The sequence below is a fragment of the Acanthochromis polyacanthus genome, chromosome 4 (assembly GCF_021347895.1).
Source record: "Acanthochromis polyacanthus isolate Apoly-LR-REF ecotype Palm Island chromosome 4, KAUST_Apoly_ChrSc, whole genome shotgun sequence".
Lineage (NCBI taxonomy): Eukaryota > Metazoa > Chordata > Actinopteri > Pomacentridae > Acanthochromis > Acanthochromis polyacanthus.
In genome coordinates this window covers 44,949,724-44,968,269 of record NC_067116.1, presented here as the reverse complement: position 1 = coordinate 44,968,269, position 18,546 = coordinate 44,949,724, and the positions used below count along the sequence as shown (strand labels likewise).

The 18,546-nt window shown below is 39.3% G+C and overlaps 1 protein-coding gene across 1 annotated transcript in view; it reads right to left on the bottom strand.

Moving 5' to 3' along the window:
• Nucleotides 1–17,242, bottom strand: part of cers1 (ceramide synthase 1) — a 54,073-nt gene extending 36,831 nt beyond the window's left edge. Inside the window, exon 1 of the mRNA XM_022216448.2 lies at nucleotides 16,123–17,242. Coding sequence (XP_022072140.1) covers nucleotides 16,123–16,362 — 240 coding nt within the window. The 5' untranslated portion in view covers nucleotides 16,363–17,242. The remainder of the gene's footprint in view (nucleotides 1–16,122) is intronic.
• Between the last annotated feature and the right edge of the window lie 1,304 nt (nucleotides 17,243–18,546).

The window sequence follows — 18,546 nt, the reverse complement described above, 5'->3', positions numbered from 1 at the left end:
TTCTACAAATGGAACATCACTGTGTGACTTTCTAATTAGACGATCATCCATGCACTACTGGTATGTGCTTCACGTGTTTTAGTCGTGTAACTGCCTCTAACTGCTGCGTTTTACTACGTTCAGAGAGGATAAAATGCTGCTGAGTCTCGGTTTCATTAATGACTATGAACACATGGGATAGAAAGTGAAAACAAATGTGGAGCGTGATGATGCACATGCAAAACTCAGCGGCTAATGATTAACTCAACGCGAGTGCTATCAGATGTCAAAATGCTTCCAGGATTTAATGATTACAACCGTTTGTAAGTCACATATTAAAGTCATGTAACCTGCAAAAGTACATGAAGAAAACCACCTGTTAGTACTAACCTGGGTCATTCAGAAATACATGTCAGACGGCAAAATAAAAAATCTGATACAAACACAGAATTTTTTTTAAAAAAAGTACTAATTTACATGTTGACTGAAAAAAGGGTGTATTCTACATTGTTTAACCCTCCTGTTGTCTTCATTTATGGGTACCAAAAAATACTGTTTTTTGAAAAAAAAAAAAAAATCAGCTGAAGAATTCCCCAAATTTCTGAAAATTTGCAAAACATTTCTGGAAGAAAATTCTAATAATTCCTTAAAAGTTTTATTTTTAAAAAAATCCCCCAAATTTGGCAAGAAAATTCTTAATATTTTTTTTAATTACTAAAAATCTTCCAAAAAATCCTAACAGTATCTAAAGTGATTCCATATATATCAGTAAAACTTCTGATATTTTCTTTAAGAACATTCACATAAAAAAATCAACCAAAATCCAGCAAATTTCGCTGGATTTTGGTTGATTTTTTTGTGTAACATTTTTAACATTTCTTTTTTTCCCACCAAAAAATGTTCAAAGATTTCCCAAAAAAGTTGAAAATGTGGACATCAGAAGTTTCACCGTGAAAATATTTTTTCTCCACATTTTCAAACTTTAAAATGGGTCAGTTTGACCCGCAGGATGACATGGGGTTAAATATGTAGCATTTAGGCCATTATTTTACTGATTTTAGGACTGTTATTTAGGGGAAAAAACAGCTTATCAAGGTTAAAAAATATATATTATTTAAATAATATATTCACTGTTATTTTATAGATTTTTAAATTAGAAAAAAGTGAAAACATGCATATCAGCTGGCAAATAAAACTGTAAATAATGTCATATAAAAACTTTATTATGACTAATTTTAATTTGCTCTTTTTCTACCAGATTTTTTTTACAGGATTCCTTTTACAGTGTACATTAAAAGCACATGCATAACCGCTATAAATACTATATTCTGATTGCGTTGATTATAGTTCATACCTCGAAACGGCTACTAAGTGCTGCTCGTACGTCACTCAGGACAGAATCTTATATTTGGAGGAGCTCAGACCCATGATTAGGCTCCTCTATAGCCGACAGGCCTCATTACACGAACAGTCTAATGGAGTTAAATAATGACAGGAAGTCAGGATTAAGGTTAAAGCGTCGGCTCAGGTGTGGGTGACGGCAGGAACCAGACGGACGCACAGCCGGACTGCAATCAAAGCAACTATTTCAGCTTCCATTTGATCAAAAGTGTGTTCTCACCGTACGACATCAGTTCATTTTCCTTTCAGAACGCCTCTAAACGGGTCAATTAGAGCCACAGTAAGACGTGCTTTGACCCTGAAGTCACTCAAATATTCTGTACATTTATAATTACCTGACACAGTTTGACACTAATGGCTTTAAATTAGATAGATATTTCATTTAATTCAAAGCGCCTTTCTGACTTTTAAAGAATATACAGCGACGATAAAAAGCATTCACCCCCTTTGAAAGTTTTACCCTTTTATATGGAATCGTTGTCACGGTTACTGAGGCTTTGCTGATGAGAATTTACAAAAAAAGATTCTTTCATGTCAAAGTGAAAACGGATTTCTACAAAGTAATGTCAATTAATTAAAATATATTTATATACTGTATAATAAATATAAAATAAATGATCACATCATGATGCTGCCTCCACCGTGGTTCACATTATGATGCTGCCTCCACCGTGGTTCACATCATGATGCTGCCTCCACCGTGCTTCACGTCATGATGCTGCCTCCACCGTGCTTCATATATGATGCTGCCTCCACCGTGTTTCATCATGATGCTGCCTCCACCGTGCTTCACATTATGATGCTGCCTCCACCGTGGTTCACATCATGATGCTGCCTCCACCGTGTTTCATCATGATGCTGCCTCCACCGTGTTTCATCATGATGCTGCCTCCACCGTGCTTCACGTCATGATGCTGCCTCCACCGTGCTTCATATATGATGCTGCCTCCACCGTGTTTCATCATGATGCTGCCACCACCGTGGTTCACATCATGATGCTGCCACCACCGTGGTTCACGTCATGATGCTGCCACCACCGTGGTTCACGTCATGATGCTGCCACCACCGTGGTTCACGTCATGATGCTGCCACCACCGTGGTTCACGTCATGATGCTGCCACCACCGTGGTTCACGTCATGATGCTGCCACCACCGTGGTTCACGTCATGATGCTGCCACCACCGTGGTTCACGTCATGATGCTGCCTCCACCGTGGTTCACGTCATGATGCTGCCACCACCGTGCTTCACGTCATGATGCTGCCACCACCGTGCTTCACATCATGATGCTGCCACCACCGTGCTTCACATCATGATGCTGCCACCACCGTGCTTCACATCATGATGCTGCCACCACCGTGGTTCACGTCATGATGCTGCCACCACCGTGGTTCACGTCATGATGCTGCCACCACCGTGGTTCACGTCATGATGCTGCCACCACCGTGCTTCACATCATGATGCTGCCTCCACCGTGCTTCATCATGATGCTGCCTCCACCGTGTTTCATCATGATGCTGCCACCACCATGTTTCATCATGATGCTGCCTCCACCGTGCTTCACATCATGATGCTGCCTCCACCATGCTTCATCATGATGCTGCCTCCACCGTGCTTCACATCATGATACTGCCTCCACCATGCTTCAAATCATGATGCTGCCTCCACCGTGCTTCACATCATGATACTGCCTCCACCATGCTTCAAATCATGATGCTGCCTCCACCATGCTTCATCATGATGCTGCCACCACCGTGCCTTCCAGTGAACTCTAGCCCAGATTTCATATCAGTTTTTTCCACATTGTCTTTCTTTTTGCCGCTTTCCCGTCAAGCTTTGGCTGGTGATAAAAAGGCAACAGTTGCAGAAGCTTGGTACAACTTCAGAGGAGCCATAAGTGTCTTTGCGGCCTCTCTTACTAGAGTCTTTGTTCTTGTTGTTATCTTTTGTCGTAAATTCTTATCAAAAGAGCCAAATTATATTGACCATGATTCAGAATCGAAAAGGAATAAACAAGGAAAACTTCCAAGGGAGGTGAATACATTTTTTATCAGCAGTGTACCGCATGTGTGACGCCTCTTACAAAGATGTTGAAACCACGCCAACTCTACAGATTTGGAATTTTAAGTGTCTTTTAAATATGTCAGAGGAGATTTTGGAGAGTGACTAAACTGCTTTGCAGTGTGTAGCGTTTCTGACTGAGTCACTTCTGCTAGTCATTTCATTAGAAGCACCTCTGTAATCGCTGCCAGATGTCAGCGAGGTCCGACTACTGACTTACAGGTTTGCACTGACTAGCCATGCAGCTACACAAACCGAGTACCATAGGGAGGCTGAGGAGAGGCAAAGGGGGAGGCTAGATGAGGCAAATCTTAGAAAAAAGCAGACCATTACGACCACATTTAGGAAAGTGCTTTCTGTGTGAATCTAGTCCAGTTTCCTCCATAGAGAGCAAACCCATGTAGCTGGAACACAAAGAATGTTTGGCTCTCAGACGTTACCCATAACGACAGCAACCGAACGAACCACACAAACAAACGTGGCGTCAAGAAAAATACAGAAATACAGAGCGCAGAGCAGACGAGATGAACTCCGGTTTCCTCTGACAACTGTGTTCTCGCACTCGATTACAAAAGTGTCCTTGTTAGACGGGAGGCAGCTGCCAAGTGCGAAGCCTACAGTGACAGTGTGTTTTCGGCCAATGAAGGCCCGTCCACTGTGTCTATCTGGAGGAGCATAAATAGGACAGAAAGGGAGAGGAAGAGGAAAAGATTGAGAGGCCGGCCACAGCAGCTCAGCCGCGGTCAAGGCCTTTCGGCACATTCCAGCTGACCAGAAGAGAGTCAGACTGTCACACAAACAGGCCTGATTCATGAGCTAAAGAACCAACAACCACTCCCTGTTTCATCCTCAAATGATCTGATGATCTTTTGTGTTTGGAATTACAGCAACGCCGGGGCTCCAATTACAGTGGAGGGATAGGGATGTAGCTAATGATCGCTGTCATTATTAATTAATCTGTCAGTTAGGTCTGATAAAACGATGGCAGCGTGGATCGATCGGGGCGTTTCATCAATAAAAATAAGAAAACTGTCACTTAAATGCAATTTTAGACGCAAGTTCGGTTGCATGAACAAACCCTCCCTGCCTTATAAACAGCCTATCGTATCCTCTGATGATGGAGCATGCTATGAGTGACACATGAACAGCCAATCATTAACAGACTGTCGTTTAGCTGTGGTATATATGTGTTGTCCCAGGAATCAACTGAACATGCTGGCTTCATGTCTGTATGTACAATTTGCTTACTTTTCCATAAAATGCTGACCACAATCGTACAAAACCGGACCGGTAACATTTTCTCTTTCAACATAGAATTAATTTTTACTGCAGCACGTCGCATTAGTGGTACCTTGGAGGTGTCCGAAATTTTTAAAGGAAGGATTTAACCACATTTCAGCAGCAATATTCATCCAAAAGCATCCTTCCTCTGAGTTTATTAACCCTCCTGTTGTCCTCATTTACGGGCACCAAAAAATATTGTTTCCTTGACGAAAACAAAATCCAAAAATTCTGCAAAAAATTTCCCAAAATTTCAGAAAATTTGCAAATCCTTAAGGAAGACAATTTCAATAATACCCGAAATTTTTCCCTTAAAAGTTTTATTTCAAAAACTGCCCCAAATTTGGCAAGAGAATTCTTGTAAATATTTTTTTTAAAAATTAGTAAAAATCTTCAAAAAAAATCCTAAAAATATCTAAAGTGATTCCATGTACATCCGTAAAACTTCTGATATTTTCTTTATTTTCTTAAGAAACATTTTTAACATTTATTTTTTTTCCACCTAAAAATGTTCAAAGATTTCCCAAAAATGTTGAAAATGTGGACACCAGAAATTCCACTGTGAAAATATGTTTTTTTCCCCCCACATTTTTAAACTTTAAAACGGTTCAATATTGACAAGGACGACAAGAGGGTTAACCAGCTGCAACAAACAGCTGCAGGATTCATGTAATTATCTCCAAAATCATCAGTAAGCACATATGAAGCAATAGCAGCAGTAGCTTTATCAACGACTTTTGATTAGAAAATTATCCCCCAACAGAAACCCACGCTGTTCTTCTACTGTTAGCAGATAGATTATCATCACATGTGGACAGAATATTAGTGAGCAGGAATCGATTAAAAAACTGACAAGGTGTTTTTTTATCATCATAAAATTTCATGTTGATTTTATTGCCTAAATAATGTTTGATTTCTATGATTTCAATGGAGGCTTTTATTGTCTACCTTTTAAAATCATCTTTTTAATTAATTTCTTTGCTGTTGTAAAGCACTTTGAATTGTGCTTTATTAATAAACATATCTTATCTAATGTCAAGTAGAGTTTGTATATTAATGCATTATTGAGTGTCATTGAAGTTTTTGAAATTACAGATATAGTAGTCGTTCAGCCTTTTCCCTCCTGGTCGTTATTTAAACAGGTTATTAGGCTAATATATGTAATTATGAAGATAACCTAAAATCAAACTATTTTGGACATAATTTTCAGTCCTAACCCTTGATAAATAGGTCAGCATGGTTAAATCAAAAATAAACCTCTTTTTGTCCATTAAAAATAGGTAATAGCCACATCATTAATTATTCATTATATCTATACATCTATTTGTAATAGACTTTTCAGCCCTGCTGCTAACACTTATTCGATCAATTAATATACCTTTTATTCAGCTAAATGCCAAACAATGCAGACAAACCTGCCTGTCGAAACATCTCACACTCGAAGGCGACTTTTAAACTGTACAAAACCCAAATATATTTCATTTATAATGATTTAAAGGGGAGAAAGGGCAAAAAAATCCTCACATTTGAGACACAATTATGATGTATCAGCTGCTTATTAGATGAATTCATTCATTGTTTCAGGTCTAGAAGAGAGTCCACGTGTCGTTAGACTGAACGTTAATTAGCAGGTCGCTGAACTTTAAAATTAACGATGCATAGTTCATTCATTCATTTAACCTTATGAAGCTTGACAAGATGTGACCACTGTCCAACAATCTGCAGGGTTTTCAGATGAATGGTTTCGGCGTACGGTCTGGAAAAGTCCAAAAGATAGGAACAAATTCCTCTGGCTTTTTTTTGCTTGAAGAAGGACTTTATTTGACAATTAATAAATAATAGCATCAGCTGGCCTTCTCTCTTGAGTGACTGACCAATTAATAGACTGATTGTTTCACCTCTAAGAGTTTTAAAAAGTGAGCTACTAAATATGCCAACAGAAAGTCAGAAATGGGCTGCAGCTCGATGCCAAAGTGCATCAGAGGCCGGAACAAACCTGCAGGTCTTCAAACCACGAGTACACAAAGCATCAGTGCAGGAAGCCATCAGACCTCCAGCTATTTGTAGAAGCACGAGGTTACGAGCATGTTGTAACACTGACATTAGATATGATGCAACACATATAAAACACTGGCACAGATATAAAGTCTGATTATGATTAAACCTCTGTGCAGATATCATCATGACTTAATTACATCACTTCATCTTTGCAGTTGTAAACGTTGTGTTTACATAGCAATGGCAGCTCCCTCACATTTCTATGATTAAAACTAAGTTCAACTTGTACTAACTTAATGAAACTGGCTTTAACCACAAGTTCCAAGATTTAAAGTCCCCTCTCCTATCCCTTTAAAATGCCGAGACAAATTCAGGTGATTAAGGATCATCTTCAGAACGTGAGCTCGGGCAGAAGGTCATTAAGTGTCGCAGAAGTCTTTGTCATGGTGCCCCTTTGCTAGCTAAACCTCCACAATGCTCTCTGCTTACAAACATGAACTGCCAGTAGTCTGACAGTGACAGTATTAAACACAAATAAACTGCAGTCTTTAATTTTAATAAACCACAAGAGGCACCATCTGGTGACACAACCAGATACTACAGCTAACCTAAAATACATTTGCTGACATTCGAGTCCTTCGTCTTGGATAATAGATTTTGAATCAGTTAATTTATCTATTAACCCTCGTGTCGTTCTATGGGTCAAAAGTGACCCGTTTTAAAGTTTGAAAATGTGGAAAAAATATATATATATTTTCACAGTAAGATGTCCACATTTTCAGCAGTTTGGGGAAATCTTTGAACATTTTTGGTGGAAAAAAAGAAATGTTAAAATTGTTTCTTAAGAACATTCACACAAAAAAATCCGCCAAAATCCAGCGAATTTCAATGGATTTTGGTGGATTTATTTGTGAATATTCTTAAAGAAAATATCAGAAGTTTTACTGATTTATATATGTAATCATTTTAGATATTTATAGGATTTTTTTGGAAGATTTTTACTCAATTTTTGAAAATATTTACAAGAATTTTCTTGCCAAATTTGGGGGATTTTTTAAAAATAAAACTTTTAAGGAATCATTCAAATTTTCTTCCTGAAGGTTTTGCAAATTTTCAGAGATTTGAGGATTTTTTTTGCTGAATTTTTGTTTTTTTTCAGACAAGGAAACAATATTTTTTGGTGCCTGTAAATGAGGACAACAGGAGCGTTAACTGACCATCATGTTTCTGTTGTTGAGCCCAAACATTTGATCTTAGAGTGTGGAGGAAACAGTAGATATGACCGTGAACCTTTTAGTGCCACATACTCATGATGGAGAACACGCATGAAGCAGATCACATGTCAGCTGATGGTGAAAGTGCTGCTTGATAAAACAGAAAGCTGAGTCATGAAAGCAGAGCGGAGGGCTATCACCGGCCAAACTATCATAACAAATAATGACTGCTTGCAATCAGTGTCACAATTACAAGCAAGTTTCACCTGAGTGGGCACTTTTGGCTGAACGGATATCACTTCCCGCTTCGCCGCAAATCAAGTATCGTGTTTCTCTCTGCGGTTCTAATGCACAACAATGAGCAGGAGCTTAGTGGAAAGTGATCTGGGATCTGTGGTGGGGAACCTTGTCAAACCTCAGGCTGCTTTCACATTTAGAACAACAGGAGGGGATGAGGTGCCACCGGGCTCAATGCGGGGAGATAAGCTCTGCAACAAGGCCGAGGCTGGCAAGTTCCCTGCTGCTGTGCTGTCTGAGCTGTTTCACTGAAGGAGGTATTTATGAGTGCCATTACAAACTGCTGCTGCTGCTGGACCACCGCCTGCCTGCTTTTATCTCCACTGCACCGTCGCTTTCTGCCGCAAAACGAAGCTAGCAAGCTGAAGCTGCATGTTGGTATAAGACAGCACATGTCCTTTTACCACCGTGTGCATGTGCTCGGGTGTGTGCACGGCTGTGTTAATGATTGGCTGCTGCATGCTGAGTCAGCAGCTACACAACCCCCTCCGGCCCACTTCCCCACTCCAGTCCTTCCTTCCTCTAGATCCCTTATTTGTTTATTCCTTCCCTCCAATCACCCCTTCTCACTCCACTATTGCACTGTTGTGTATCGCTAATTTCACTGCAGCCTCATAAAAGCTGCACGTGCACATTTTAAGGCCGTCCAAATGCGTGCAGAGCATCTGACGCATGCTTGGAAATGCAACGCTGAAGTCATAATCCATCAGGCGAACACCTATTCATAGTATGCAGGCGAAACGTGCAGCACACAGTTTGTGTTTGTGCAGAATAAGTGATGAAGGAAAATGAGGAAGGACTACTTTCGTGTTCGCCCATGTGTTTCTTAACCCTCCTGTTGTCTTCATTTATGGGCACCAAAAAATATTGTTTTCTTGTCTGAAAAATATCCAAAATTCTGCAAAAACAAAATTTCCCAAATTTCTGAAAATTTGCAAAACCTTCAGGAACAAAATTCCAATAATTCCTTAAAAGTTTCCCTTAAAAGTTTTATTTAAAAAAAATCCAAAAAAAAAAAAAAAAAAAAAAAAATCAATAAATCCTCCTAATTTGGCAAGAAACAAAAATGTAACAAATAAAACATTTTTTAAATATACATTGCAAATATTTGAAAAAAAATAATAAAAATCTTACAAAAAAATCCTAAAAATATCTAAAATGATTACATATATATCAGTAAAACTTCCATTATTTTCTTTAAGAACATTCAGATAAGAATCAACCAAAATCCAGTGAAATTCGCTGAATTTCTTTTTTTTTTACACCAAAAAATGTTCAAAAATGTTAAAAATGTGGAAGTTTTCACTGTGAAAATATATCAGCAAAAAAGTTTCCCTTCAACATATTATTTTTTAAAAAATCCCACAAATTTGGCAAGAAAATTCTTGGAAATATTTTCAAAAATGTGTAAAAAAAATCTTTAAAAAATTCTAAAAATATCTAAAGTGATTAAATATATATCAGGAAAATATGTTCACATTCACAAAAAAATCATTTTTTGTGAATGTCCTTAAGAAACATTTTTTACATTTCTTTTTTCCACCAAAAAATGTTCAGAGATTTTCCAAAAACATAGAAAATGTGGACATCAGAAGTTTCACTGTGAAAATATTTTTTTCTTCACATTTTCAAACTTTAAAACGAGTCAAATTGGATGCGCAGGACCACACCAGGGTTAAAAAAAAAAAGAGCTTTTCAGCACTCACTTTAAGGACTCATTTACCTTTGTTTGGATTTTTAAATGTCAGTGCCGGTGGTGGCAGTACACGGTGATGCACTACAGTGTCTTATGCAACAGCACAACTCAAGTGCTCATAAACAAGTTGTGTTTGATTTAACCTGAGTAGGTGCTGCTGTGACTCGTACACCCAAGCATCAAACCAAATGTGATGAAAAACACTCATTCAGCCGCACGCCGCTGATGTGCACGGCAGCCATAACCACCCCAGCACGCCGACAGCAGGGTAAGCGACATGCGAAGAGACGGCGGCATCATCTCTTCTGACTACAAAGATTCACACATGTAGAGCGTCACAGATAAGCACAAAGCGTAGTTCATGATCTGCAACCTGGACTGGACCTCGCAGTTTTGTAAATGCGCCATAAAAGCAAGTGTTCATTCACAGCCCTGCTTCAAACAAAGTGCTGAGGGGGCTGAATACTTGATGCTTTAAATGGGATTGGGTTACACAGTCATGTATAGCAATGATAAAAATTAATCACTAAATCGATTAGCTGCAGTTAGCAACCCAGCTGATTAAAATACATTAACTAGAGGTGTTAACGATTAGCAGTAAATGGAGTCATGACACCGATTTAAACATCCTAACCGATAAGGCAGGAGTCAAAGGGCACGTCAGTGTATTGTAGATTAACTGCAGTACGCAGGTGTTCCACCAGGTGGATCCTCTTACTGACACTGCCCCCATGCTGACATAGCAGGGATAGCGACTGCGCTAGCTATAGCTGTTGAAGGTCGTTCTTCTTCAGTCTGTTAGGAGCCCCTTACTGTTTAATACTGTATTAAGGTTTAGCTAGCAAAGGGCACCATGACAAAGACTTCTGTAATGTTTAATGGCCTACAACTAGACAACAAAAGCAAGGAGCTCTGATATCATGGTGGTTTATGTTCTGACTTTGTTAAAGCAACAATATCACTATAGGACCCATGTCCCATGCTAATATTGCTGCCAAATACTGACCACAGTTTCCATAACTTGCATCCCTAGCATCCTACCGCAAACTATCAACGGACACCATGACAAAGGCTTCTGTAATGTTTAATGGCCTTCAACTTGACATCACAAGTATGGATCGACTAGGATACAGATGCAGATACCAATCAGTTAAAAATGCCTCCATTGATTGGCTTATTATGCCTCGTGGGCGCCTGATGTTGATAATTACGCTGATTCTGCAGGGGTAGCTACTGCGCTAGCTACTGCTGTTGAAGGTAGTACTTCTTCATTCTGTTAGGAGCCCTGTATGGTTTAGTACTGTAGGAACCTCGAGGAGGCAGCTGTAATGTGAGGTATTAGCTCACCACTACATATGTTCTCTTGGTCTTCACGTATCTTTCTCACAGATACTTCCCCTTCAGCCTACATACTGTCTTCTCAGGGGGTTTGGTGATTTCCTTCCAGGAGTTAAAGGTCATCTGTGTGGCCTACTACTCGAGTACTACCCTTATGGATGTAGAAATCATGAACTGGCCTGAATGGCTCCCAGCCAGAGCTCTCATTTTCAGCATTACTATAGACCCCTGCTCCATGAACTTAAAGCATTACAGCAGCTTACGTCGCTTGTCTTGTGTTGCCAAAAATACATGTTAGCGGATGAAATAACGATCACTGTGTTCAGTTTTATTCATTGATTAATCGATTACGGATTGAAAACACAGTCAGTGTAGAAAATCATTTAAAATATGAATCCCTAATACTAACCAATGAGGTAAAAGATAAAAGACATGCAACTCAGAAAATGTAAGTTTGCAGTTTGTTGTTCCATAATTGGAGCTTCTTACTGTTTAAGGAGATAAAAAGCACAAAGGACCATTAAAACAACATTATTGTGTTATATTTGCTGTATTTTGCTCATTGTGGATCGGTGAAATGGTTGTCAGTGTTAGTTTAGCTGGCAAATTTACACCATGACAGACTTCTGTAGCGGTTAATAAGTTCTGGCTCTGCTTAGATTGACAGAGGCGACATTAATGCAGCCTCTGACACGAGAAACACTCAAACAAATAAATAAGTTTCAGTTCATTTATATATTAGCCCTCCTGTTGTCCTCATTTACAGGCCCCAAAAATATTGTTTCCTTGTCTGAAAAATATCTAAAAATTCAGCAAAAAAATTCCACAAATTTCTGAAAATTTGCAAAACCTTCAGGAAGAAAATTCCAATAATTCCTTAAAAGTTTCCCTTAAAAGTTTTATTTTAAAAAATCCTCCAAAATTGGCAAAAAAAATTCTTGTAAATATTTTCAAAAAATTAGTAAATATCTTCCAAATTTTTTTAAAAACATCTAAAGTGATTCCATATACATCAGTACAACTTCTGATATTTTCTTTAAGAACATTCACATAAAAAAAAAATCCAGTGAAATTCATTGGATTTTATTAGATTTTTTGTGAGTGTTCTTAAGAAACATTTTTAACATTTCTTTTTTTCCCCACTAAAAAAAATGTTCAAAAATTTCCCAAAAATGTTGAAAATGTGGACATCAGAAGTTTCACTGTGAAAATATATATATTTTTCCCACATTTTTAAACTTTAAAACGGGTCAGTTTTGACCCACAGGACACGAGGGTTGAACACGGAACAGCTGTTTCGATTAAGTTATTCTCAAATGGTGTTTCATCTGCGGTTCAAAATACTCGGTGTTCATAACGCCAAATTTAGTGTTGAACTGGAAGGAAACAGTTTGCATCTGCAGCAAAGCAGAGCATTCAGTGCCTCTTGACTAAAGTCCTTCCTCTTTTGACTGAACACTCAAGTCTCAGGTTCGTGGAGGTTATTTTAGTGGAACGAGGTTCGACTGTGGTCAAAAAAATACAGTAGAAAAAAAGTCCAGTAGAAAATACAAACCAGAGTAAGGGGAGGTTTTAAGTGGGTCAACTTTCATTCTTCAAACATGACTGTGAGTGCTGTAAGTAAGAAAACAGGAAACTAATTATTTTTATCCATCAGCCTGTGGCAGATGAGTTACAAAATGCACCAGCAACTTTCGGCGAAGAAGGGCTCGATTTCAGACAGCTGCATCTGAATATTGTTCTCAGTATTGATTCATCTGTTGGTTGTGTTTTCAATTTTATAAGTTAAAATGTTCCAACTCAGCAACCCAGAGTGAAACAGGATGTTATTTACTATCACAGCAAATGCTTAAAACTACAACCACTCTGTTTACTGTAAAGTCAAAGCAGAAAATTCTCACATTTGAGAACAGATTTTGAAGAATATTTGGCATTTACCACCATTTTTGGCTTAGTGACAAATAGGTAAACAAAACAAACAAATGCCCTCCTCTGTAATCCATGCATGCATGAGATGTAGAACATTAACCCTCCTGTTGTCCTCACTTACAGGCAGAAAAAATTATTGTTCCTTTCTCTGAAAAAAATCCAAAAATTCAGCAAAAAATTCCCAAAATTTGTAAAAAAAAAATAAAAAAATAAAAGAATTACAAAAATTCCTTAAAAGTTTTATTTTTAAAAAATCTCCAAGTTTGGCAAGAAATATAACTGCAAAAGATGAACAAATTTAAGTTGTAAATATTTTAATAAAATGAACAAAATTTTTCCCCAAAAAATCCTAAAAATATCTAAAGTGATTCCATATATATCAGTAAAGCTTCTAACATTTTCTTTAAGAAGATTCACAAAAAAAAAAATCAACCAAAATCCTGTGATTTTCACCAGATTTTAGTTGACTTTTTGTGAATATTCTTAAAAATCATTTTTTAATACCATTTCTTTTTCCCCCACCAAAAAATTTTCTAAAATTTTCCAAAAATGTTGAAAACATTGAAGTTTTCACGGAGAAAATATTTTTTCCCCTCACATTTTTAAACTTTAAAGCAGGTCAGTCTGACCCTCAGGATGACACGAGGGTTAAATCAGACCTAAAATGTTTGTCGTTTTCCTTCCGTTCCTCCACAATAAGACTCTAAGTGCATCATTTGATGTCTATCAGGTCTCTGGGCTCTGCAGCTAATCAAGAATGTGTGTTCGTTATTGTCTGCGCTGTAATTTATTATGCTCATGACAGTTCAGCCACTTTACTCCACATCAAGAACCGCAGCAACTGGATACTTCGACACTGCGAAAACCGCATATTCCCTCATTACTGACGAGTTATTAAAAGCACCGCGGTTTACTTAACCTTGCCAGAGAGAGGGAAAGCTGTGCTCTCTGCTCAGATAAAACCTCAAACTCCGGCAGCATTTCTGTGATGTACAACAGTGACGCTGCATTAGTGCTGCATGTCTGCCCCGGCGCTGAACTCATCCTCTCCATCTCTAATGTAAGGTGTTGGTACACATGCACCGGATTCAACCTACTTTCATTGTTCTCAGCCTTTACAGCACAACCAGGCCGCATCCCATAATGTTCCATAGGAGCCGACACACATGCACGATGCAGAAGAAATAAAAAAATAGGAGGCTGAGGGGGAACAGGCCTTATTTTCTGCATTCTCAGGCCTCATCTGGTTTTACACATACGGCCCTGAGCCACAGTAAAGTGCTCCAGCATCGTCCTACACCCCCACCCAGGACGCATCCACCCAGGGAAGGGCCCCTCCCTGCTGGCTGCCGCTGGGTGGAGGAGCCTCGGCCGGGCGTGAAGCCAATCTGTCGAGCATCTGACGGATACTTCGAGGTAAGATGCCGTCAGATGGTTTTTTTGTTTGAAAGTGCACATCATCAAAAACTAAATGCAGTGAATTTCCACTTCATGACAGCGTGCTGCAAATCAATGACCAAGATGGCCTGGTGACGATGCTGCATGCTAATATGACTGCTGATCACTGAGAGGACTCTAATTTACAACAGTGGATGGATTAGATTGATTTTCTGGAGAATGTTCCCTTTAAACTCACTGATGTCTGCGTGGTTTATGTCCACAGATGTGACAAAGAGAAACAGTCTCCATCATTTTCTGCTCAACAGTTAACTTTAAACATAGGCAGGCCTGTCGGAAAGCACCTAGAAACACACAGGTGGGAATCTAAAGTCTTATTCTGGTTCAATAGAGTCTGAATGAGACTTAACGGGATTATAATACAGCAGTAAAATAAACACTAAAAATAAACAACTCTAGGTGTTTAGTTGCTATATACATCCGCAGTTCACCGCATAGCCGTCATATATATTTATATATACGTCCAGTAATGGAGGTCCTACAGCTGTCTATATATATTAAATAGTCTACATCCTTATATATATATATATATAAACACATTTATAAATATATAATGGTGATGACAGTGATGCAACTATGCCTGTTTTGGTGCAATACATTCTGTTCATTTTACAGTTAAGATTATATACATATAGATAAATGGATATGGGATTGCTTTTTGTGCACACATATTTATTTTTAAACATTCATCATATAGACAAACATGTCTATATATTATATGCACATTAAGGTGCAGACACGGGTCTCTACTGTATATCATATTATGCTTATATGTATATATGATGTGCATGTTTACACTTTGTGTTATATTAAAGACAGCGGCGTGTTTTTGTGATATAGATAGATGGCAACAACAGGGCCATTGTTGTCTATATATTATATGTACATTAGGATGCAGATAAGGGTGTTTACTGTATTATACAAATATTATGTATTTCTAAACACTATGTACAGGTATTTACTATATATTGTATTAAATTATGTCATACTATAGATGTTAAATATAAGGAACATCAGGGTGTTTACTGTTTACCAGAAACACACATAACCACAGATAAATAATTTATTACAGAGACAGCTATAAGCTACAACTACTGCTGTAGAAATACCTGCAAATATGTGTTAACTGTGTGAAGACCTTGTTAATGTAAGAATCTGTTTGTTGGATCAACACGTGCTGACTGTCTGACATGTCTTCATCCTCCTCCTCCTCCATGTGCTCTGATGGAGGCCTGGCTGCTTCTATCTGATCACTTCCTCACCCTGCTTGAACCTGCCACCATCTTGAATGAGACACTAAGCCCAAATGACAACAAGAAGAAGAATTAGAAGAAGAAGCAGCAGCTGTGAGCAGCAGCTGTGAGTCAGGTCCATCTCCACCTGGCCGTGGACCGACTGAGCTGCTCCATGTGTCAGGTCTCCCACACCCACAGAGCTCCCACTCAGAGCGCGTTAATGAGGATTCACTCACCTTAAACAGACTTTGTGTCAGTCCTTTCCTGACCTGCGTCCACAAAAAGGCGCAAAAGAAAAACAGGCCGATCTCGGTCCAGGTAATGTACGCGTTCTCCAGGAGAGTCCGTCTGGAGAGCTGCAGCCCGCAGCCGTCACAGTCCGTCCAGGCGCCCAGCATGACGGCGGAGGCTCTGCTGATCAGCTCCAAGTAGCCCGGCATGGGCTCCACGGCCACCGGCCCGGCGGGACTACCCATAGCGGCGGCGCACACACGACAAAAAGCGGCAGAGATGGAGTCCGGGGAGCTGCAGGGTCCAGACGGTGATCGGTGGAGCTTCTTAGCTCAAAGCGCTTATCTAACAGCTCAGTAGCCTAATTCTTTGTTGTCCAAATTAAGACTCGGGCCCATTCTCCGCGTCCCGGACACTTTATCAATGGGGCCCGGCGGCTCTGCGGGTGGGGGGACGAACCGACACCGGGGCTGGACTTGGAGGCTCACTCAAATCGAATCCTGAGCGGGTTCTGGCCGTTACCGTGATCCATTAGCGCCGCTGGAGGTTCCTTCTGCTCATCATTCCGCTGCGCTCATCCGCGGCAGCTGCGCGTCCCGGTTAGCCGCCTAAGCTAAAGCGGAGCCGCACGGCATCGGCGGCACGGTTGGCCTGGACGTCGGTAACGTGACCGGGCGCACACACATGAACGAGTTAAGAGCTGGAGGTTCGGCTCGGCTCGGTGATCAGCGCCGCTCCGCCGCCACACGGGCTCATCCGCCCGTTATTCTCCTTATATAACGTGTCCGCGCCGCGCCGCCACTCTGGAGCGGCGGATTCCCGACACGAGTTATCCCGGCGACAGCGACGCGCACACACACAAAAAGAGGATAAATAGGGGGAATATTATCCTGCGAAGAGGCTGCGGGCTCTGCTGCTTCTCCTCCGCCTCTCGGTGCCGCTGCTCCGGTGCTCAACGTGTCCGACGCTGCGTCCTGCCGCTGCGCTCCGATCAACTGTTGCGGTGAAAGCGGGACCGACTGCTCCGTTCCGTTTATGCGAAAAGGGGGGAAAAAAACGGAGGGGGCGTGACGCAATTAGGACCGCTATCTGGCGTTTGAACCGTCTGCTGCTCGGACGATTACCGAGGATGACTTAAAGAGACAGCGCAGACGCAGCGGCGGCGCAAAAACCTCCCACAAAAGCGCAAAAAACAACAACAAAAAAAAAAACAACGTTAAAATCTTTATTTCCTCACAACAGCAGCTGTTATCATGAAGGAGGCCGGAGACCCTCAGTGATCCCCAAAACCTCCACCATCAATAAAACACATTCATGCACAGATTTTCAAATAAAATAATTCGTTTTCTCCACATCTTAAATTGTTTACAGCATTAAAGTTTGCACATTCCTGCACTCAAAATCATGCAAATCTTTATTTTTATTCTTTGCTCCATTTGCTTCTTATTTGTCTTGCTGCTGCAGTTTTAATTGGGACCAAAAAAATCACAAAAAATTTTTAAAAAGGTAAACTGACTTTACAAGTTTTATCCTATCCATGTTTGCGAAGAATTAAAAAAATACATTTCTCCTCTGCACATCTTCGTTGTTTTTTTTTTTATAGAATTAAGGTTTGCACATTCCTGCACTCAACATGATGCAATTTTTTTGATTCTTTTCCCCATTTCAGTCTAATTTGCTTTGCTGCTGCACTTTAACTGGCATCAAAAACAAGAAATTCATAAATTAATTTAAAAAATACATAATAATAGTAATAATACACCTGAACCTGCATCCTGACTATCTGTTAAATACAGAAATGTTCTTCCTCTTATGACATTTTCAAGTATTTTATACCATTTTGTTTTGTTTAATAAATATATTTTGTATAAGTTGTACCGTTTGCATGGACTTTTTACCAGAAGAATATTATTTATCCTCTGCACATCTGTGTTGCACTAAATGTTTGCAAAGAATTAAAAAATATACATTTATCCTCTGTATATTTCTAATTGTTTACAACATACAGTATGAGTTTGCACAATCCTGCACACAAGAATATGCAAATATTTATTTTTAGTACTTTATTATTTTGTGCTTTTAATTGGAACCGAAACTCCGCATCCCTGCACTACCTGTTAAACACAGGATTAATTTTATTTATTAATAAAGCCATGCATCTGTCCATTTTCTATCAAATGTTCTTCCTTTGATAATATTTTCCAGAAAAAACAAATAAGACATTCATGTCTCCAGTGGTTTCTTGCTGTAGTTTATATTTAATATTTATTTCAACATTAGAAATTAATCTTATTGATAATTTTTTACCATTTTTTTGTTTAATAAATTGATTTTTGTACATTTTATCGTGTCAGTACTGGCACAGATATCTTCATTAAAGAGTATTATTTATCCTCTGCATATCTTAAGTTGTTTATAGGATTAAAGTT